Raw genomic sequence first — 25,208 nt, forward strand, 5'->3', positions numbered from 1 at the left:
TCATTGAATTTTAAAGAGCACTGCTGTGCCACGGTTAAAATACGATCGACTCGATGACAACACGGGACTACGATACTTTATCGTTTGCGCGTTTCTGGCGCCGAACATCGATAGCGAACAATCCGATTTTTTGTCTCTCGGCCATCGATCAACGTACTAGGCGCTATTTAAAAATACGCGGACATAAAACTCTAGAGACGAATCCGGCAGACGAGAAGAGGAAAGAAGGAGGTTCGTTCGAACGTACGAGCTTGTCACGAGTCGAATTAATCGACTCGATTAAACGCTTCTTCTAAATTTTCAATAATAATTTGCCACTAATATCGACAAAGTTACAAGTTCGATCGATCGTTCAGCTCGATTTCACCGGCTGGAATTTTATTTGCGAAATAAATAATTGCGCTTAAAGTTTTTGGTACGTGATACGTGGATAGACGACGTTGAATCGATCAAACGTATTCGGTCGTCGATCGACTCGAACAAATGGAAAAGTCTATAACGGTAAGACGTTCGTTCTTTCACGAAGAAAATTTGTCTGATCGTAGAAGCATAGATTCGAATTGATTTTTCACTCCGATTTGGAGACTAGGAAGCAACTTGCAGATTACGACGAACGACACGATGACGGTACATGTACGAGTTAAACGACTAATTCGAAGAATATAGATACAGAGATACGTACAAAGCGAAGAAACGATACGAATACGAATACGCAAGTTCGTCATTTGTAAATCACGTGATAGTACAATATAATATAGTTAGAAGGTTGTATTAGAGACAAAAATACTCGGTTGAAACAGTTTCTGCGAAGGCAGTCGAGCCACTGATGCAACGCAAAAGCAGCTTTAACTCGAAAATAAGGTCATATCAGATATACGTCTATACGAATTTTTTCTCTTATTTAAGTAGACGTAATAATTTACCCCTGAAGCTATGCCACGATACGTATTTAGTCGCGACTTTTATCTGCCAATGGAACGGAAAAATCGCCGTTGCACAATCGGCAATCGGCTAGAGAGCAGATCGAACCGGAATCCAGGAAGTCGGACTGGCGCAAAAGTAACTACGTAATTGGCCACGCGTTAAATCGCATCGCATTAGGGTCCACGTGATCCGTCCACGTTTTATCGACGATACGGAGAAGCTGTTGAAACTTCCCACGACGAGGGAAAGAGAAATCGTCGAAGGAAAATTCGTTTAACCCTACCGCGATCTTCGATTCTTTTTATGTTCAATCGCGCTTTCATTTCCAAGAACGTTCGATCCGTCGAGACAAACTTCGAGTAAATAGCACCGGACCGAATATCGAAAACGTTCGTTCGTATTTTTTTCCAACTTGAACAGTCCGTTAACCTCCGATGGAGAAAGAGAAACGGGTGAGAATCGGACAGAGAGTCAACGAGATTCATCTGTTCGGACCGGATGGTTCTACGAGCTAAGAAGATGCTTTAGCAACTTTAGATACAACGAGTGTCTAAAATTCGGCTTTCTTGATTCTTACGTTAATCTCGCGTGAAAAAATTTTAGCATTTTATTTCGGAACGTATTACGTTCATTTTTCATCGCGCAGCTGTACAATAGAATCGCGAATTTTATCGAAAACGCGATACGTGATTCACGGCTTACCCCGTTTAACGTAAAGAAATGTACGATACAACGAACGTTGAACGCAAAAGCTCTGACCACGCAAAATCTAGGAATAGTACGCAGAATAGTACGTCGATCGTTCGCCGATCCGGCGGAAAAATATTTTTCCGCCTGCCTTTGATAAGATAATGCGAGACGAATGAACGGGCAAACACTGAAAATCGAAGATGAAGTTTGATATTTATTCCGCGATGCTTTGTTAATCTTTGCGAGAAGTAAATACGATACGAGCGAAGGTATCGGGTTGCTCTTTTTTTCTTTCGCGTCTATTGAAAATTATACGATCGATGGACGTCATTTTTACGAAAATGCAATTAAAATGCTATTATCGAGTGGAATATACCGGGCAATACGAGTAATTCTCCAGTCACGATTGAAATCTGTAATAGCTATGATCCTGCGGGAAAAATAATATTTTCAATCTCGATCGCAGCAAACATTAAATCCCTGCGTTAAAAGCCGACGTTTATTTTAACGTTTTTAATAAAAATAGCTTTATTTAAACGCTTATTTTATTTGATATTGCAAGATTCTTTGTCGAAATATACATGTATACGCGCGTAGTAAGGTATAAACAAGTAAGTATAAAAATGTCTATTATTCTAACAAATTACTATGGCCAAGTACATTCGAAAAATATATTTGGATAGAAATAGTTTAAAAAAAAAAAAAAAAAAAATCGATCCTTTCTTTATACTCAGCTGGGTGTGGATATATCAGCTTAAACGATTCAACGCGCGAATAGCGAGTTTCTGCTCGTAAGAATCGTGGAACCGATAGAACCGGCGACGTCCGCGTTCTGTCGTCGATCGCCCCATCGACTTCCTGTTTCCTCGTACGCCGCTTTTTCACTTCGAGAGGCGCGTCGAGCATTTCTTGCACGCTCGTCCCTACCAACGCGATTTCACTTTCGAGTCATCGCGCGATCCAACGAATCTACCGTAAGTTGCCTATTCCCGCTTCAATGTCTTTTCCCTGCGCTGTCTTCTCCTTTATCTCGCGTCGAAAATATATTTCGTTCTTCGAGCTTTTGTTGTCGCATTGATGGAGAAATAATGATAGAAAATCTAAGAGATTCATAATGCGATTGTCCGTTCCGTTCCGTTCCGTTCCCTCCTCTATTCACGTGGGACAACGCAAAAATCATTTTCTCGAATTAAACCTTTCAACATTGTTATTTAGACATTGACGTCCGCATCTTCGAGATGAAGCATCGACGAAGCATTGGCATTTTCACGGAAATTTGACACTGACATTTCTCTCGGAAAAATGAAATATTTTCGCAGAATTTTAAAGAAAGGATCGTACACCGGAATTGTACGCGGAATATGTTTGCAAAATTTCACGCCAAAAATAGCGCCACGACGTTACGATGGTACAAATTCACGCAGCCTGTTGTGCATAAATTTCTATACCCGTTTCGACGCATATTTTTCGAAATAGCGTTCATCTTTTTCCCCTTTTTTTCAACAAATTGGCGACAAAAACACCATAGAACTATTACACCGTCGTAAAAAAGCTGATAGTCATTTTACATTCGATCATCTTTATACTTTTTAATATTTTTCGATATCTCTGCGTTTTTTCTTTTTTCCTCTCTTTCTTTCTTTCTTTCTTTCTTCCTTCCTTTTTCGGTGTATAAAAAAGATCCGTATTTTCCGGGAAAAATCGCGACTGGAATCTCGCATAACCGTTATTTCGCGAGGGGAAAAAAAAAAAATAATATTTTTGTAGTCGCCTGCAACAAACACCGAATCTGTTGGTATATCTGAAAAATCAAATCACTTTTTCGCTTCGGTTACAAACGATACAGAATTTACACCTTACGCTGCAAGCTTCTACCTGTTCTGGCGTTATTTCCCCATATTTTTTGATCAAATTTATACGATCGTTACAACATCTATGTACGCACGTTCGAACGATAAAAAGTTTAATTTAAAATTCCATTAGTTTCGTCGGGAAAAAATCTCAACGATAGATATACTTTTTACCATGCTACAGATAGGTGTATATGTCGTCACTTAATCCCTTATAATCGCACGAGTCGATTTGGCCCGATTCGATTCGCGTACGAGGTATCTTTCCAATCGATATCGCTCCATTATTCGACGATGCGAATTTTCGAATCGAAATATTTCCGATTAAAATCCGTTTCATTCCTCCTTGTCAATTGTATTTCAGTTTGGTGAAATTACGTAAAAAATAAATTTCGTAAAATTTGCCCCCCTTACTCGTTTTACTCTTTAAACTACAATATCTTTGGCCATCGAATGGCCATGCTACGCAAAAGTATCCTACGACAGAGAATTTGCCAGAATCTTACTCGAATGCCTTGAAAAATGTAACGATTTTTCACGGTAAAACTGATATCGCGATAACTCGAAGATCGTGCATCCTCTCCAGTCGAGTAATCGTACGGCCAAACCTGGTTGATGCCACGGAGATTTTGGCCGTGCTACCGTTACTCCCAATAATCCGGCTACCTCGTTTCGCTACAATTCCACAAACTCGTGAAATTTCACCAAATTGTCGGAAAACGGAAAATATCGTAACGATATAAATAAATTAGCGAAACGAACCGAACGTCTCTGTGCAATTCTGTTCGCGTAAATCTATCAAGGGTCGATGATCCATACACGGAACAACTAGCAGAAAGAAAAGATTTTACCGGCATATTTTATCTACGATATCGTTTCGGTTAATTTATATCGGATATCGAATTCTATCTTTTTAACGCTTGGATCAAGAGAAAAGAAATTTCGATCTTGCTCGTGTTTCCGATTTGTGCGTGGACTTTTCTGAACCGTCTATCGCTTCGATACGCTTGTCGTACCTTGATAAAACGATACCCATGTAATAAGTTACTTTATTTACGTTTTGCCGTAACGTTACGCTATCGTTGGCCGTCGTTTCACTGCTTGCTCCGTGATGGCAACATCGCCGCGCTTCGCTTCGCTTTCAAAAATCAATCGTGTCTTCGTCGAAACGACGTGTCGCGCGAACGTGTCGAACAACGCGAAACGTTTGACCTTCCTCGAGATATTCTCGTCGTTTCTTTCGTTAAATATGCGAAACCTCTGGCCGCAGCTTTATCTCGTATAAGATGTACGGAGAGAGCTAGGTAGAAAAATAAGATAGAAAACTTACTTTGGATCGCCGAATACCAATGCCTATTTTATAGGCATCGAATACTAACGATTTGGCGAACATACCAAAGTTGAGGATAGAACGGGCTTTTCGTTAAATTCGGAAAGCACCGGGAATCGTTGGCAACGTAAGCGGATCCGTGACAAGACGCGCATCGGCTTGCCTCGAAATGCAAAGCGATCGTTTCCAGCATCTTCCGTAAAGATAATTAAATAACAGAAAATCCGAAGAGAAACGATCTCGCGAACGAACACAGGTGAAACACGCGTTTATGCGAAATTATAGATACGTATTTTCTCGGTCGTTTAAACGGTGTCGTACCAGCGATACCGTTGCCTTTAACCGTGGACCTCGGATCGATTACATTTAAATACATATATTTCGATGTATGCTACGAAGAAGAGACGCTGTAACGAAGGTGGTTCGAGAAGCAATTCTGTTCGTTCTAGCGTGCCTTATCGTACGTGAAAAAGATAAAACGAAGAAACTCTGGTTAATTGCGCGACAACGTAAGGCGATACGTACAATGGTGGAAACGAGCGATGACTCCGTGGTAGGAGGAAAGGTGTATCGTTCGTAATCGCGTATTCTTCGGTGAACGAACAATCGGCTGCCTGATTCCAGTCAATGAAAAGCGAGGATAACGAGTTCCGTTAGTAACGGGGTCAGCCACGTCAGTATCATTTTTTTATTTTTTTTCTTTTTTTTTTTCACCCGTTCAGCCTGTCCACTATTTATTTCCTGTCGATCGAATAAGCTCGGTCCGAGCACGCTCTCGATTTCGCGCGACTAATTGCTCGACTAAAGCCGCGATTACGCGAAAATAACGTGCCGAATAAGCAAGGGACTGGTTATCAAGCTGAAACGAGGGGATACGTTCTACGAAAATTCGCACGCCCAACGATAGAACTGTGATCCTGATAGCGGCAGAATTATCTATTCATCGGGTGCAACGTTCGATTTTCAAACATCCAGCTTTACCCTGATCTAATTCCCCGACGTTCCAACGGCGTTTAACCCTTAACTGCCAGAGCTCGTATCCAACCGATCGAACCGGCTTCTTCCCTCCAACGAAAATCAACAATTCGTATCGGTGTCGATCCATTCCTCCGATAAAGAGTAATTTATGTATGCCCGTAACCTCGTGCATGTAACTGCAATTTATGGAACGACCGATCGTATTACTCGCGAAGCAAGCACGCGTAAGAGGAAACGCGTAGAACCGAATCTTTATTTAAATACATCTCCGGCGAGACTGACTATTTTCGTAAATTTATCAATCGGAAGCCGTTCAAAGGCGGAAGGAAACAATTAAACGAACGATGATTACGCTATCACCGACATTGCGACGATCGCGACGTCGCGTTAGAACACTCGTCGATATTTAACGTAGATAAATACGATAAACTGCTTGATTTTCGACTTTTAGTTCGATAACTAGATAGAAATATCTTACTGAAAAAGTATGAAAAAGTCGGAGGAAGGAAATAGCTCGGTAGATTCGAAGACGTAAGCTTTTCGCGTCTTGATTCGACGCAGCAAGGCGGTAAAACGTAATACTCTACTAAAAAAAAAAAGCTGGTAACACGCTCAAGCTATAAAGTTTATGTCGATTTTCCACGAGTTATCGGTTGTTTCTTTAACGGATCTTACTATCTTTGGCCATAGTTGAGTAAGCTATATATTGTACATAAACATACAATATACATATACATATATATATATATATATATATAGAGAGAGAGAGAGAGAGAGAGAGATTCACAGAAAAGTTGCATGATTTAACTGGCAACAAAAATTGAAACTTTTCGATTCAATTCCGTCTGAAGTATATTATATCGATCTTCTCCTTGTCTTTTTTTAATTTTTTCTTTATTTCTTTTTTTTGTTTTTTTTTTTTTTTTAACCATACGTATAAAGTTGCACGGAAAGGAATAATTTCACGTTGCTTCAAGTAGATTCACTGTATGTCAAACTGAATGTCAAACATCCGCTTGCTCTGTTACACGTTCCATTCTTAAATTGCCTTATATCTCCTACGAGATATTACGGAGGAAATTTCAACGTATTTATCGAGACATTTACCGTGAAAGTTTTATTACAAGTGACATTCAAAGAGTTTACGACGGTAAACTTGAAATAACCTTCGAAGCTTGAAAATAACGATTTCGATAGCGTGGAAAAAAGAACTGTTACAGTGTCACACGCTCGAGGAGACCACCCACCGTTCAGAAAAAGTAATCAGGTAGACGAAACATCCTGCGTACCACGGCTATCGAAACAATAACCAGAATAATACAGCCGACGATAACCCCTCCAAAGGGACTAAAACCTCGATACAAAAAAATCCTCCCAAATTAGCGCTCGACACACCTTATTCTGTTGTCCAAACACTCTGAAACGTCGCTCTATTGGATTTGCGTAATAAATTCCATCATCGTGTACAAAAGTACACTTTCTTCACCTTATTCGTGAAACGTTCAAACTCGGACGCGAGGAGATTACCGGCGATCTATCGGTTTCGTGATTTCTCGCGTCTCCGACGTGACAACAACGTTGTCCTTCAAACGATCGAAGCTTCGTTTTCTACATTGTACCATATATCGGATAATACGATACGGTTAGCTAGTACTTTGGAAACATGTAAAAACACGCGAAAACAAATTAGTCGTATTTGCTTTCTTTCGTTTAAAATTTCACGCGTAATGAATGACCGGCTCTCCGTCAACTTTGAAACCTAACAGATACGATTATTCATCGTATATTGTACGACGTATTAATCGCAAGTGCCTCCGTTACGCAGCCAAATGAACGATCGCTTTTGCAATAATTACGAAACAATATGTTTCTGTCAAGGAAAAAAAGAGAAGGACAAAAGAAAAAAAAGGAAGAAGAGAACATAAGGAAAGCGATAAAAGTAGAGTGAAAAGTTAAAATGGAACAAAATTTTTCGATAAACACGAAATGGGATAAAATACGTAGGTATTGATAAATCGAACGAACGTGCGAAATATTCCGGTTACATTGGTAATTGAGAGTTAAATCGAAGTGTCTGTAAGTGGCCAGGACCTGATTCGAAAGATCCATTACCGTTGAACTTGCAGAAATTCATGATGCAGAAGTAAACAAGATAAATCACCGAGAGGAAAGAAACGGTGAAAGCTGAGCGCGATGCGATTAAGCAACGAGAAAACCCCTATTAATTTTGAACCGGCTTTTTCCTCGTTCGAAGGAGGGGGGGGGGGAGAAAAAAAAAGAGAAAGAAAAAAAGGAAAAGAACGTATAAAAATATCGATACGATGGCGTAAAGTCGTTTTCTTCGTCGGACGTTCTCGTTACCCGCACGAACGTTTCTTTCTGTCCGACGAGTTGGCGTGCACGCGCGAAAGCAAACGCGAGATATACGCGATTTTCGACGCGGATAGAGGTAATTTACATAGCTCCGACAGACAGTCATTATTACCACGTCTGTCTCAATCTCTCGAGTCGTTGAGCGAATTTCTTTCGAGCATTCGTATCGAATTGCCAACAGTACATAACGATAATCACGGCCGTGTAATTGCGAATTCCGATTGCGTACCACCGTCTTGCCTGGATTTTTTCCTTTCGTAAAAGTATCGCGGCAAATGTCAACTCGATCTATCGAATAAGAAAAAAGTTGAAAAGGAAAAGAAAAGAAGATGGATAAGGAAAGGCGAAGAAAAGCGGTAAGATATTCTTCCGTTATAATAAATTACTAGTAGACTGTAACTGTCTATAGAAATTTACAATTGTCTCGCGTAATTATATCAAATGTACAAATTATTACGAGTATAATCAAAGAAACAGAACTTTAGCAAAGATTTGTTTCATCCGCTGAATATCGCGACAACGGAATATCAATTTTGCCATCGATTTGCGGCAGTTCGTTACCGCGAATTAACCAAAAGTGCGAGGATACTTGCGAACGATTCGTTCGAATCAGCCTAGAAATAAAGATGTTTTAAAAACTGTTCGATCGACAAGTCGAAATATCAACTTTTTCGCGCGTTTTTTTAAATGAAAATCCCCTATTATCCCGACGATCGTTCAACTTTTTTCCCTATCCGCGCGTCTATTCGCGTTCCAACGAAACACAACCAACGAAACGCGTATCAGATTTAATGTCGGATTTAATATCGCGCGAAAGACGGGAATGAAGCTGCACGGAATGTCGAAAAATTGATTTTTAGTGAAAGAAGAATCGTCGGGCGCGATACCTTCGTGGAAAGAGCAAACGATATTTCACGCATCGCGAGCGAAAAACAACGTGCAAGCATCGTCGAAAAGAAAGATTTCACGCGGATTATAAAAGCACGGAATGTACGTAAAAAGAAAGAGAACGAGGATGAAAAGAGGAAAAGAAAAGAAAAGAAGGCGAGGGAAGAGGAGAACGAACGAACGAACGAAAATATGTCCGATCGATGCAGACGTTTCGCGAAATGGAAAATCCAGGACCACGGCTATTGTCGTCGGAAGAGACAATTTGAAACTCCCTGGTGACACCTTGTATAGAAAATGCAAGGGAAGAACGGATACAAACGCTCCGTCCTATCGACGGAAATGCCTTCGTTCGTCCTAGAACCGCGAGCAATTTTTGCAAGAAGAGCGGCTTTCGATATCGCGATATTAGCAATATACGCGTTTTATATAATCGTACGTACAACTTTCGCGGACAAAAAAGTCGTGTCTGCGCTCTCCCGTTCGAATACAGGTGACTCGCGAAAGCGATCAAGCATTTACGACGAAAAATTTTTATCGATACGTTACGTGCGTTATAGGAAATTTTTTTATTAGCAGCGTAACGAGCAATTTTGTCGCGATTCTAACGGTAACATTGGAAAATCCAAGAACGAGTACGAAAGTTACGAGGTCGTTTGTTTATCTGCTGAGAACGTGGCTCATCGATGTAGCGAATGATCGACCGTTCGAATACTTTGATGATCTTTGGCAAACGTACGCTTCCCATAAATATCTCGTAACTTTCATAAGCGTTGCAGATCCGTTTTAAATTTTATCCAAGTAATTAGGATAGTCGTGAATAAAAGTTTCAAAGTCGTAAGTAGAAACGTATATAAAAATTGGAAAACGTTTATCGCAAACGTGCAGTTGGTGAAAAATTAGCGTACAACGCGAGTAGCAGTCTTAAAGATCGTTTCGCTAAATATCGTGGCTTATCGATAAATCGCGATTAACCGGCCGTTAATATAATCAACGCGTAGATAAAAAGTTACTTCGAACCACGAAACGTTTGTAATTTCACTGACGAATTTAGATCATCCGTATCTATTCAACGAGACGCAAAGGTGACTTTAGAACGAAAGAGACTCTCCCTTTTAACGCCGTTCCCTTTACGAAAGGCCAATTCGTCGGCATCTTCGAGTACTTTTTCATAGCGTTCATATAGTACTTGTAAAATGCTTCGTATAAAACGACCGGCACGACGATAATATCCCGTGCTTTCGTCGGTGCACGATGCCTCTCGAAATTTATCAGCCGCACCACTTCGCGTAGATATCGCCGATCTAAAGATACGAGAAGAACCGTGTGTGCCAGCAGTTACACACGTCGGTGTCGTTTAAACTTGCCGCTCCACTTTACACCGCGAAACAACGCGGAAACGTTTTGCAGCCGAGTTTTTACGAATCGAACGAAAGAAACGATATTCAACGTTACAGCCGCGGATGATTCTCGTATAATATCTCCGTGCAAAAGTGCGAACAAAAATATCACGTATAGCTTTATCAGGCGGACGGTATTAACGCAATACAGAGAACGCGACGCAATAACAACGCGTCTCGACGAAATTAAGGGAATAAGTAGAACGCCGTTTCATCGTGCGTTCATACGCTTTCATATTTCTCTGGACGTAATTAAACGTAATCTTATAGGCCGCGGATGTATATGTATTCATGGAGAACGTCAAGGTTGAAATATTTACGGAACTTATATTAACGTTCGAACATAGGTAGATGCGCGTACATATAAAATATTCAAAGTCAAGGTATTGGTTTCTTCGCGAGCAATCGCGCAGTTGTTGCGCTTGCTTTCCGCGCTCGAACTCGCGAGCCATCGCGAGGTCTCGGCGTCGCGAAAGTTAAATCCAAGAACGAAAGCGAAGCACGCGTAACATCCGGCAGACGAAGCGACGTTTATAAAGAATACGGTGTTTAAAGAATTGGATCTACAATTTAAATCTTAACAACCTCGCGCGACACAAATTTTTTCCCACCTGCGATCAAATCTCCATGCGCAACGTACGTTCCATGCAGAGAATCGCTCTTCTCCTCGCTATAAATACCCTGATATAAATACAATATTAGCTGGATTCTCTCGATTACGCTTCGTCCACGCGAACTCGCGCCACTGCGCGATACTACGCGGCGATGAAATTACGCGTTAGAATCTCGCGTTAGAATGGAGGAACGATGAAAATCGTAGATAATAGATCCTCGACCGATCTCCGACTGGGCTGATTTAACCGCGCAGCTCCGTTCAACTCCGTTTCGTTCGAAACGTTTTCTCTTCACCTTGAAACGGATATAGACTATTTAAGACAGCTTTTGGAAACGGAAGATCAAACGAAAGAACGTGAAAGAGCGTAAAAGGCTGGGAACAACGAGTTTCGCGAAGCAAATGAAAGTGATCTCGAGTGGAACGATGTCTAAACGGGATGGAAGGGAAAATGAGATTCTTAAACTATCGATAAACGGTAGAACGTTCGATTCGTAAGAAACGGAAGACGTTCGAGAAGACGATGCAAGAAAATATACCACCAACGTACCGTCCAAAGTGTCCTAAGTAGGAGGTTTTTCCGTGTCAAGAGGATCGAGTTTTCGCGTAATAGAATCGCCGACTCCGCGAAGATACCTCCAAGCCGACAATTAAACGGTATTCGGGTAACTGCTGACATAATTCGCGTCCATATCGAACTACTTACAGCAATCGGTTGGAAACAGTGGCGAAATTTAGCACGGCAATAACTCAGACTCGGTACGGCTAATTTACAATAAATCAAATAGGGAGCCGGTTCTCTTATCAAGATCTCGGAGCGCTGTTCGCGAGCTAGCCCTCGGAGAGACGGGGGAAGAGAGAGAGAGAGGGGGGGGGGGAAGAAGGAGAAGCCCTGCGAGAGTGGAACTCGTGTAAATCAACGAGAAATTAATGCCACAACGAACAGGAATCGCAGTTCCTCCGGTTTTTTTCCCATTTTTCCGTCCTTTATAACTCGTACCGTTCCGTGAATCAATAAGCTGACCTACTTTATTTCTTTTCTGATTTTGGTCGAAGACGTAACCGATTATTCTGGTTTTCGCCACCATCGTCTCTCTGTATAATTCGATCGTCTGTATTTTACGAAGGCATGGTTAACAACTTGCCATCTTGCCTATCGTAGAACGATGAGTCGTACTTTATCGACGAGACAAAGGTACAGGTATAAAAGTCAAATCTGTAGTTGGAAAATTCCGATAAAATTTTCAAAGTTTCGCAAATCGAAGTTCGGTTGCAAGATGCACGAAGCAAGATGCGACTGTCAACGCTGCTCCTCCGTATGATTTGTAATACTACGATATATTCTTACTGTATTTTCAAGCAACATTTTTTTGTTTCACGTTGATATATCGTCGTAGTATAAGGGTAAAGGTGTCCGCTACGACACGTCTACTATCCGCTGTACAAAAGATACCCTTAATATCGCACTGTTGCTGCAATATTAACGTCTTATTTCCCATGGCCTGGTTGAGCGCACACGAAAGATGCCAAAAGGTTTTACAACGCGATGTAAGCAGCACGTTACAGTAAAATATTACATACTGTATTTGCATTTGGGCATGGAAATGCAGCTGGTGTAGCGAAATATTTTACGTCACCGTTTACGTCTTTTCATAACTAAAGCAACTTCTAAATTTCGTTACCGAAATAAGTTCTAAATAACGAGCACGACCTTAGGAAACAAACTTTTCAAATTCTTGTGTTTGTCGCGAGGTTGTTTAGGATCTCGTAGCAAACGAGACTGTGCATTTTCATGCGTTTGTTCAAAGTTTGACGGCGCGAAAATATAGTACGATATATGTACGGTGGAATGGTCGTGCTAATTTCCAACGCTTCGAATAATTTACCTAAAACGAACCTTCGTTCAACTTCCGTCTCTTTGATCGCGTCCGTACACGAATTAGCACAAGAGACGATCCGTAACGATATAGTTGGTTGACCATCGACCATATAGCTGCGTCCGAATGGCAACGGGTTCGTCGTAGAATCCGGCCACTTTTTACTCGAACCGTAACGTCGGCGCATAAAACGATCCATTTGCGTCCAATAACGCGTCGATCACGAGATATTCGTAGAACGGGTATGCCCGTCGTGGGAAAGTGCGACGAATGGCTGGCCCGTGTTTCATCCGTCGTCGAACGCGGATCAATCAGGCTTTGTTAACGATTTGAGACTTCGATTGGGATCAATCGAAGGCCGTTCTCTCGGACGAGAAGCGCGCCGAACAAGCGTAGACGATACGCCGGCGAAAAGTAGCTGACGAAGGAAGGAGAACACCCTCGAGAGAAGCAGAAGCGGCAGCAGCAATCGATGCGGCCGCCAATGTGTCGACCACTTGACTCGACCGAAGTTGCCCCTACGCGCCATACCACCGCGCGCCGATCACCGACCACGACTGGCTTTCACCATAATTATATGGTACCGAGAGTTGTTTCGTACATGTGCGTATGTATGGTATACACACGCGTACACGTACGTCTCTGTGCGGACAGCCGAATCGGTTCTCCGCAGAATGGAGAACTCTGTTGCAACCTGGTACAGACCTTGCGCTACAAATTACGATAGCCCTAGGCGCGGCAAAGAGGCGACGGCGGGGAACGGAGGCATAAGGAAAGAACCAAGAAGACGACAACCACGACGACGACGACGACGACGACGACGACGACGACGACGACGACCAAGATGGCTAAGAAAGAAGAAAAAAGTCGCAGACAGAAGGGGAGAGGCGAGCCGACCAAGTTTGGCACGGGGAAAGAACGCCGAGACGAATCGCTACTCTAAACCTGGTAGCCGGCGATCCTCTTAAATATCTTTCCATCTTTTCATCGAATAATATTCGAGCGAACGTGTAAGAGTTGAAATTCCAGTCGATACACCGACGATCAGATCGTTTCATTATATTTTCTTCTTTGTAATTATTTATAATTTAGAAAGCGTATAACCCGTTTAATATTACTCGCAAATAGAGAAAATATCGTAATAACGATAATACGGAAAAATACACGACAAGATAAAAACAAATATTTTAGTGGCTATTTGGGTTAAATTCGTTTCGTCGCATTCGCAGAAACGTGAATCGATTTCTTTTATCCGAATAGTTTGTCGATATTGAAATTAATTTGGTTAATATACCACGTTCTCGATTTGACGCTCGTTACGAGTTCTTTTTCACGATATTTTCTAACACGCTTGAAAGATACAATCGAGCGAATCTGCATCTTCTCGATTAATTTTATTTTACCGACTCTAAAGTAATTTCTAGGGAATAACTTCTTTTCCATATTTTTCGATCTCATTGGAAGGAGAATAATTTACCGAATCCAGACGTTCGTACTTGATCTTATTTACTTCGATTTTAAAGTAGTACTTATTGCGGTGAATAATTATTTTCCGATATCTTGCGATATTCCGAGAGGATTCCGAGAGGATTCCGAGAGGAACGATCGAACGAATCTGAATGTTTGCGATCAATCTTACTCGCGTAGTAGTAGGTACTACGGTAACATTTCTGGCGAGTAATTGTTTCTCGATATCTCGCGACGTCCTTGCAAGGACGATCGACCGAATCTGCATGATTTCGTGATACCTTACGTAACGTTTAGTTGTATTCAAAGGCAGCCATTTCTCAACATTTCACGATAGAAGGATAGCTCTTAAAGATGAGCGAGGCATCCTACTCGCTTTAATTCGAACTGAAAGTTAACAGAGAAAGTGTTGGAAGCTGTTCGAATGATTAAAGGGTTGCGATTGAATTAATCAGAGAGAAGAAACATCGAAATATAAGAAACATTGAAAAACGTTGCAAGATACGTAGGTAGTTAGGACACTTGAACGTTACTTAACGATGAAAGCACTCGTCGTACGGTGCTTAACGATCGGATGATATTCGAACGAAGGAGACAAAAGTCTTTGTCTCTTTTGTTATACTGAAAAAGAAAAAAGAAAAAAAAGAAGAAAAAAAGAAAAATCAGATTTGAGAAAAGCAAAGAGCTACAAATGTTGTATGTTTCTAGCTAATTTACAAACAAACTAGAGCGGTATCGTACGGAGGATGACGCGAGCGAGGTAGGTCTTGCGCTGTTAGTCGAGACGCTGTTAAACGAAAGAAAGGAGAAACGTAAGGTAAAAAGGATCCTCGACGAAAGAACAAAGCAACGAAGACCTGTGATGCAAAACGAACATTCTGCGATACGACGCAGTCGGTCGACCAGCTTGTAGAGTAAGATTGGCTAATTTCGAGTCAAACACCGCGTCGTGGTTCGCTTGGCCCGGTAAATCAAAGATTACGAACGAAACGACCATCCGCGAGCATTTCATTTTGAAAATTACTACGATAATCGATACGACGGAACCGTGTCGAACCTTTGTCCCGCAGTTTTCTTTTTTTTTTTTTTTTTTTTTTTTTTTTTTTCCCCCCACTGACAAAAGAAAGTATCGTAAAGATACCGATATTATATCGTATGTAATAAATGGATAAAATAAAGTAAAGTAAATAAGTCTGGCGATATTACGAAATGAAACATTTTCTATGGCTTTCTCGAGCCGATACTTTGTACTTTCTTCGTCGTACAATTATCAAATGCAATTAATTGGCAAAGTTAATTTTTAGAACTCTTGGCTCTTCCAGTTTCTTCTTGCGTCAAATAAAAGATATAATAAACGACGCTGTTCCATTTTAGCCGATTGTTTCGATAATTACGTAATCTTTGAAGAAAATCCCGAATAAAGAAACGACTTAATTTACAACAGCTTTTTCGGTTTTTTAAAGACACGCTGAAATTATTCTCGCATCCGACCGTACATCCGATTTATATTGTACGATCATCGAGGTAGAGAAGGGAACGATATCCCGAGTAGAAAGAGAATAATAAAAATACAAGAGAGAAATTGGTCAAGAGAAACTCGACGAAAACGTATAGAATAGAAAGAGGAATTACGTTGCGGGAAATAAAGAGATCGTTTTGTTGGATTTTTGAGAAATAATTTGACCGAGAAATTCACGAAAATACGGGAAGCAGGTTTGCGTGTAAATGATCAACGTGTTCCGAGAAGCAGAACGAGGCACAAGCGTTCGCTTCTATAGCTGTCGTCCGGTTCCTTCCAACGGCGCCCTACTCCAAGCTGTTCTTTTTTCGCATAGTCTTCTACCAGAATTTCTCGATTCGCCGTGAGCGAATCTTCCCCCGACATCTTAATGTTCGAATTCAACCCCTGAGAAATCTACGCGCGTTCGCCAAATTCGTAATATCGTATCATTTTGCAGAATACCAGTACCAACTTATGACATACTAACTTAATTACGTTCGGAGGAAATACGCGATTTCATTTTCCAATATTATTTCTTTCGACTTTGAATTTGTACAGTTGTTCCATATACGCTAGTTATCTCATACGGTTAGAATATATGCGGTTAATGCAACGTAAATCGAAACGTATAACGTTAACGAATAAAAAACTATTACGTAGAATATAATATCACGGAGATAAAAATTCTATTTCCAATATCGGCGCAGTATCGAACTTAACGTTTCGATCGAATATTTCAACGCGCGTATTCGTTAAAATAAAATATTTCAAACAGAAACGATATATAAAATAATATAAAAATGTCTACTGAAGTATTCGAATGGGAAAGTGCTGTTCATAAAATATAAAATATAAAATATATAAGTACTAATACGTTACTTACAAATAACAATAAGTAGGATTACGCGATAAACTTTCTCCTCCTACGTTTAAATCTTTTTAATTTAATTCGCAACGCGCAACCAATCAAACTTACATTACAGGAGAAAAACGCGACAGCTTCTCTTGATTTCTTCATCGATTGATTCCGATTTATTAATGTAACTTTATGATTAAACGGAAGAATTTTAACGCGAGAATAGAGACGACGATACGGAGGCCCAAATAATTAACTTTATACATAATTAACGAATCGAGGAACTTTCACGAAAGCCAAATACGTGATCATCTATTAAGAAGATATCGTATAATAGGAAAAGTGGACGAAAAGCGATAGGAAAGAATACGATAATAAGAATAAATAATTTCTGTGGCATAGGATCGATCGACAACCTACTAAATCTTGCGACTAGCTTTTTATAAAAAATAAAGCGACGTAATTTATCGCGTTTCTCGGCCTATAATTTAATTAGAACGTGCAAGCGAAATAATATTTCAAGTTTTTTCCGCACTCGCGGCCGCTCATTCTTACGATTCGTCTCTAACCGACTTCGTTTCTAACATGGTCATTCGAGAGAAATCTCCGCGACGCGTTCCTACGGAGTGTTTACGATGGCCGATCTAAAACGGCGGAGCGATGCCTCCACGGAGACTCGGCAGCCTCCCGGCGAGACTAGGAAAAAAGGTACATTAGAAACGCTTAACCTGTCTGATGCAAGATCACCGAGAACCTACGTCTTGCCGATTCCCATGTATCGGTACGAAGAAAAGCATAGGGCCGACAAGGACGTCGACTTTTTCTATCGCTTATATTCTTATGGAATTCCACGCAACACCGTAATCACGTATTCATAAAATTATCGCGATTATCCTGCCGATCGATATCCCTTTTCTTTTCTTTCCTTTTCTTTTCTTTCCTTTTCTTTCCTTTTCTTTCCTTTTTTTTTTTTTTTCCTTTTAGATCGTAACTGTTCCCGTAATTCGTCCGTCAAGTTGCATAAAATCAACGTCAGTTGCCGTATTATCGCCGCGTAATACTCGTACGATTTCCTGAACCATAAACTCGACAATTATACCGTCGCTGGATATACAACCGACGAATGGTGAAATTCGCGCAAATTAATAAATAAATCTGCATTGGTCTCGATGAAACATTTTGCAAATAACGGTGGTTATTCGAAATGCCAGGCGATTTTTTCTTTTTTTTTTTTTTTCTTTTTTTCTTTTTTTCTTTTTTCCTTTTTTGCGTTATTCGCGGAGATCATAGAGAGAGAGAGAGAGAGAGAAAGAGAAAGAGAGAGAGAGAGAGAGAAATATGATAAATACGTTTTTGTTGATTTTCTGACTTTTATGTCACTCGCTGGCTAACGAGGATCGTTTCAATACGAAATAATCGAGAAAGGATACGACCGATAGATTTATACAAATTTCGATATAACGAGACGAATTAAATACGATATTCTTAGGACTTATCGGAACGCGGATATTTACGCAAATTCGTACTTTTGACGGTATAATTGAAAACGTAGGTGCGTTCGGCTACTACGATATGTGACAGAAACAAATAATAAAAAAAGTACAGAACGTATTGTTATCGAAACGTAAGATTTCGTTTATGCCGTAAAATCGATACAAGAATCGATTCTAGAACCGTTTTGCGACCGAGGTAGAGCAAACAGAAAACATTGCCTTTAAAAGCGATATGTAATGGAAACAGATAGAATCAAAGATTTCGATTCCTTACGATACAGTTATTCGAAATAAAGGTTTTATACGTACGTAACTATTTTATAATAAACAGTAAAATCGATATCGCGTCTCTTTCGAATCCCTTTTCCGTTTTCTATATTTTACGAAAACAACTTGTACAGTGGATCGGCGTAGTTACGATAGAAGGGAAACAGCTATGTACCAATAATTTTATTCGTCTCCGTCTATGTCGCATTCCTTGTCAATGAAAATATCGCGCTCGCGACAAACTAATCGAGAAAGTAGTCGATTTTTTGAAAAATAATTCAACTTACTTACGATACGATATCGTCCTTTCGTTTAATTAATTATCTTATTCGATTATACGTTTTGATATTTATATTTCGTTTTTAAATTCATCTGTGGTTTTCCTAGCTCGTTGAAAACGAAATTTTCGCTTGCCTTTATGCGCGTTACTAAAAGTAATCGACGATGCGCGATCGGTTTGCCTTGTTAAATCAAAGTGTCATCAGCTCGGATCCATAAACGTTCGAGAAACGATATATCAACTAGAAGATACAACTGTCGTCGTTCTGCTACTTATTTAAACGACAACTTGTCGTTTGTGCTAAAAAAAATAGATTAAAGCAATTTGATTGAAGCAAATACTGTGCATATTTTCTGGGCTGGAACAGACGTGTCTATACATGTTTCGCTTAAACGATCGAAAAACGGTCGAAAAATAGAGAGATGGAAAAAGACGACAATCTAAATTTACCGTAAACAGCGATACGTGCTTTTGCATATTTGCAAGCGTTTATCTTAACACGATAAAATATTCACGTCACTATGCCACCAACCCAATAGAAATAGCCCGTAAATTGCCACTGTAACGAGAAATTAAGCGTGCTTCTAATTGCTGTAATTCGATTCGATCTTGGGACGAGAGAGCCAAGATCGAATAAATTTATCAAAGTAACGCGATCGATTCGATTTAATAACAGTCTAAATTCTATTATTAAAAAATTACCTAAAGTCTTTTACTTTTATCGATATACTTCTTTGTTTAATTAGCCTTTTCGATGTTCCATACACCATACACCATACACCATACACCATACATCATGTCCTGAACATTGACATAAAAATGTTTAAAGAAAAGCAATCTAGGAAAGATTTTATCGTGGAGAAATTAACGTTACATCGAGTCCACGACGTCTACGACGTCTACGACGTCTATGGCGTCTACGGCAAAACGATTTGATCTTCTTTGAGATAAAATTTCTCTAACAATTCCAGCCATAACGCGCAGCATGAAATTGGAAATCTGTTATTTGCCACGCATCGGATTGCCACTACGTGTTACGCTAGTAATACGATAATCGCGATATTAGCCAATGCACGTTACATAAATAATTGCAGAAATGTATAAATCAAAATTCGATTTAAATTTCAATGTAACTTAAATTCGATAATTTCAAACGTTTCAGACATTCCATCTAGCTACGTTTCTTTTTATATAACCATCGATTTTTCGTTGTTACAAGTTGATTTAAGCCCGGATTTTTCCAAAGCATCGAAAGCACGATAGAATCGGGAAATCGCTAACTATGCTACCAACAAGTTGCGTAAAACGATCCGAGCGATCGATCCTTGACCACGATCTCGTAGTTTACGACCAAAAACCGCTCGTTTAACGTTGCTTTAAACATAGTTTCCGCTACGACGTATTAACTATAACAAAGTAAACAACGTTATACGCGTCTTGTTTGCCAACGAGATAGTTGCTTCGACAAACGCATACGCGCGTACTCGCGTTGCATTCAATTGCAAGAAGAAGACGCGCAACATACATACGGTTAGAATCTCTATTCGTACGATCTTTTATTTAGTACACGGGTTTATCGTTAATAACCGTCTATTATTAATTAACATTTTCCTTACAGATCCTTACAGATCCTTACAGATTAAAAGCATATTGTAAAAGAACGTAGGTGTAACATACAGGTATATTGTCGCGGGTAAAATTAGAAAATAAGCGTTCGCAGCAAGTGGCGACAGGCACGTTGAGGGCAAATTTTCTTTCCAAGACATTTCGTCCTGCGAACTCTCGATCAAAGGATTTTCGATATAACGAAACAATCGAGTTTGTTGTCTCTTCGTCGATTTTCTACGTGCCACTCGGCGGAAAACTCGACCAGGCACACCCCACAATTTTTAATAAAGATTTATGCGAAATTTTGCACTCGTTTTTCCTCCCTCTTTTCTACGCTATTTCCTGTTTTTTCTTTGCGCTTTTACTCGACAAACTACTCAGAACGAAGCGTTATTACGCGTTAAATCATTTCCGAACAACGAAATATTCGTCGCTCAGATGTTCGAACCGGTTATTTACTCGATTTCAAATACCTTTCCAAGTTTATATCCTTCTTCTTCTCGTTAGTCAAATCGCTTGAAATCGAACCGCTTGAATTCCGCTCGAAATTCTCTCTCGATGCATCCGAGACTCTCGAGAACGATAAAGTATACAACGAGATACGTAAAAATCGTTGTAAGATACGAAAAGACACGGACCACGACGACGATCGTTTCTAGAAAAGCTCAATGATTCGCCCGGTACGATTAAACGCAAAGTTTAGGAAAAAAAAAAGCGGCGATATTCGCGAGAATAAAACAACCGTTGTCCCTTTCGATTCAAGAACCGCGACTTTTCTTCAAACTTGAAAATGATACCTCGAAACGAATCGAGTCGCTTTGACCGATGAGAAAGCTCATTTTGTAGTATTTTGCGTGCGTCTGTTCAAATTATTTCAATTCCGCGCTACTTAAAGACGATAAAGACAAGCGTAGCGTTTATTATTTGGAGAAATAATAAACATCGAATCGAACGAATAAATATCAGATCGACGTACGAAGCGGTTGCCACAATAACGAAACACAGCTTGTTGCTTTACTCTTTACTAATTCGAGTAAACCAACCCGAAGATGCGTCACTTTTTCAAACCTGCTATAAATTCACGAGCCAACGAATACTCGTGATCGATAGATCGATACAGTGATACGCTTTTCGATACGAAACCTACATCTTATTTTCTCCTCTCTCGATAAATACGATTTAAAAAACGTCGCAGCTGACTCCTTATTGCTGCAAACACTTCATATCGGTAAAGTGGTTTCAACTGATTTCAAATTCGTGTAACTCTATCGATCGGACAATCAGACATGGACGATTACAATCAGGTATCGGTATAACGAAACCAATCGTTCTTTATCAGACACCACTTTTATACCGAATAAAATATGAAAGAGTTGGACGTACGAGCCAGTCGTATTTTATTCCTTTTTTCTTTTCTTGCCAAACCTTTTGCATCGTCCACCCTCTTTCCTACGCCTCATATACTTGAATATCCGTCTCGTCGCTCACCTTCGCATTTCTTGCTGGTTTCATCGGAATTGTCACCGCAGTCGTCCATTGAGTCGCAGGTCCACGGGATTGGTATACATTTACCGTTCGTACATTGAAATTGCCTTAAAGGACAAGGCTTGCCTGAAGCAAAATAAAGATGGGAAAAATGAAATGCCACTGCGTTGAAAAAAAAACCAATGTTTCATGGAACATGCAAATCGGGGGGGGGGGGGAAGCATGCGAGTAAAGAAAGAAAGAAAGAAAGAGATTAGAACGCTGTGTACGTCGCAAACCACGTTATCGACGCTAAAATTTTTCTTACAATTTCATGCATCGTATGCATACTTTCTTTTCGTATGCATCGATCTACGTACATTGTCTCTTTCATAAACGAAGATTACAGGAGAAGAAGCCCGATAAGTAAAGTTTCATTGGCTTTTTCATTTTCATCTCACTTTCTGCTTAAACGTTTTATTTAACACCGCATACTTGAAAATACGAACAAGATCCTTAAAATAGTTTATAGGTTGGCAAAGTTTTACAAACGAACGACCGAAAGATACGACGAGAAGCAATATTTGAACAATATTTAACGATAACTCGAGAGTTATCAAGTACTTTAAAATCAAATTGAAGCACGATTTCAATAACGCAACATTCGCTGAATTATCCAATGATATTTAAAATTTGATTGAATTTGAAAAAAAAAAAAAAAAAGAAAAAGAAAAAGAAACTGCTCTTCTGTAAAATGAGGAAAAGCTTGTCGCGTACTTTCGCTCTTCGAATAATCTTCGAATACAATCGATAAATCGATCTTGTAAAAAGTAAAAAGACGATAAGGGAGGAATTTATTGGGCTTTGCTTGGCAAATTGCGCGAGAATTACTTTCGATTTTCGGCTAATCGATTCATCGAAATATTACGCTAAACTTTGTCCGATAACTCGTGAACGTTTTCAATTTTGCTTTACAACCGTATAACCGATCGGAACGCTTGGCGGAAAATTCGTATTATTTCAGTTCGATTGTGACAAAAGTAACGATATCGTGTTGTACTGGATTATTATTAAAATGTTATTAAGCTCAAAATACACGATGATTAAAGGTTGACACTTGGGCTAATTAATAAAATATCAAACGCGATCTAACGATAAAACATTTAATACGTAATGACGATAAATTAGAGTATCGACGTTATTGCTCTCGCCGATTATTGTTCGCATTATCGTGTTCCCTTGTTATTACTCCGAAACTATTATCGGTAGTTGCATGTAATTCTCGCTACCTCAACCATACTAACTTACGAATATTTGCGAAATAAATAATGGCAATGTAAATAATATCTTCCTCCTAAATTCTCTTAAACCTCTGCCAGATTATTTACGATAAATTTGAGCGAAACAAATCTAATAAATTTCTCGCTCGTTTCGTATAATCGAGTTGATGTTATTATTATTGGAATTTTACGGGTCGTATATCACGAGCCACCGGTATTAATAAATGCTTTTGCATAACAGTAACAGTAACAAGTCTGATAATAAAGGACATGAAATGTTACGCAAATTACGAGTTGCCCGATTATCGTATTTGACCAAGAATTATAAGATCATACAAGACGAGTCTATTCTATAATCTATAATTTCTAACTCTTTTAAATTTACTGATATTATTAATTGGCAAATTATTGGGTGAAAGGGCTTCGATATCTTTGTACAAGCTGCAACGATCCCGTTTCAACGATTCAGCATCGTATATCTCAGAGATATTATTATGTCGCATGTATGAATAGAGCGAAAGCGATCACGAACGAAAGATGAATATGAAAATAGAAGACGATCGAACAAAACTTACCGATAACTAAAGAATAGAACATCAGATACTACTTTATATCATTATTAATGTGTATACGCAATTAAGCATTACAAGCAAGCACGATTAACCATTGATCTTTAATTCGTTAATGCGCGTTTCACGTACCACGTGTCCACCTGTACATTTCGATACATGTTCAAAAGCGCGATCTAAATATCTCTAATATCTCTATATATTTCACGGTTTTATTAAAATTACATACTTTTGTGAAAAATATCATATAAAAAAAGGAAATACACACACATAACGTTTTTTAATGAAAGCCGAAACAAATGCGACCACTTAAAGTGACAAACTCTATGATGGTAAGCGCGTAAAAGTAATTGTTTGCCGATTAAAATAAAAATTCAACTCAACGGTGACGGTGACGGTGACGGTGACGGTGACGGTGACGGTGACGGTGACGGTGACGGTGACGGTGACAATAAAATGATAAAATACGTTTTTCCTTTGTATTGTCAGATAGAGAACACGTTTTATTGCTTGCTTAAAAACTGATGATATTCGCAAAGAGGAAATAATGGATAAAAAACAAAAATAGCTCGAATTTGTATAATACGTCTACGACGAAAATGCTTGCAATAATTTAATCTCGTTTCTCTGTACGCATTATTAAAATTTAATAACAATATTCGTTTGTTATATCGAGGCATGAATTCGTCTCGTTTCCTTTGTATTCTCGTTCGTGCACATTTCCCAGTATCGATAATAATTTTACTGTCAATCTTTTTTGCTTATTTTATACCGATCAATTATTCCTTTGAAGAAATTATTGAATTGTTGAATAACGCTATAATACAAAAGAAAAAGAGAAAGAAACGAGGTGAAAATACAATATATGTACAAATCGAACACAAATCGACGGTCAACTGTTTCACCAGCCCTCGTTTTACTCTTATTTCGTGAATAGCCGTTATTTTAATTGTCATCATACGCGTGAACCCATCGTACCAATTATTTTGAAATTTGATACTTAATTTATGAATTAGGAATTCGTTGCATTCTATTCTTTAACGTTATTGTAATTGTTAGTTGTTATTTTGTTAGTTGTATCTTGCACAAAACTATTGATAATATAGAAAATTAATTCAGATAAAAGTCAATCTTTTTCTTTATCAATTTTTGGAAAAATGGCAGCTATATATTTGACAAATCCTCCACGAATCGTTTAAAAAGTATAAAGATCGGTTTCCACGCTTCTGAAAAACTTCTGAAAAGAATATTATTGTAAAAAGGACGAACGCTCTACTATTCGTTACTACTATTTACTATTACTACTACTACTACTACTACTAAGAAATAATTATTAATAAGAAATAATTACTACTAAGAAATTCTTTCTGCCACCTATAGACAGAAAAAAGAAGAAAAGTAAACAATCTGCCCTAAATGCTAAATGAGAAACATAGCGTGGTAATGTGGGATAAAATCTTCACGTGCTTCCATCTATCGCGGTCTTCCCCCATTTTCAGA

General features: G+C 39.3%; 1 protein-coding gene across 8 annotated transcripts in view; it reads right to left on the bottom strand.

Moving 5' to 3' along the window:
• The window catches only part of LOC139992275 (low-density lipoprotein receptor), a 64,046-nt gene that overhangs the window by 37,859 nt on the left and 979 nt on the right, over positions 1–25,208 (bottom strand). For 5 of the 8 annotated variants that reach the window (XM_072012979.1, XM_072012980.1, XM_072012981.1 and 2 more), the window contains exon 2: positions 21,884–22,006. The exons of the other annotated variants lie outside the window; for them this stretch is intronic. In XM_072012979.1, coding sequence (XP_071869080.1) covers positions 21,884–22,006 — 123 coding nt within the window. The remainder of the gene's footprint in view (positions 1–21,883; positions 22,007–25,208) is intronic. 8 annotated transcript variants of the gene reach the window in all.

This window comes from Bombus fervidus, chromosome 11, assembly GCF_041682495.2.
Source record: "Bombus fervidus isolate BK054 chromosome 11, iyBomFerv1, whole genome shotgun sequence".
Lineage (NCBI taxonomy): Eukaryota > Metazoa > Arthropoda > Insecta > Hymenoptera > Apidae > Bombus > Bombus fervidus.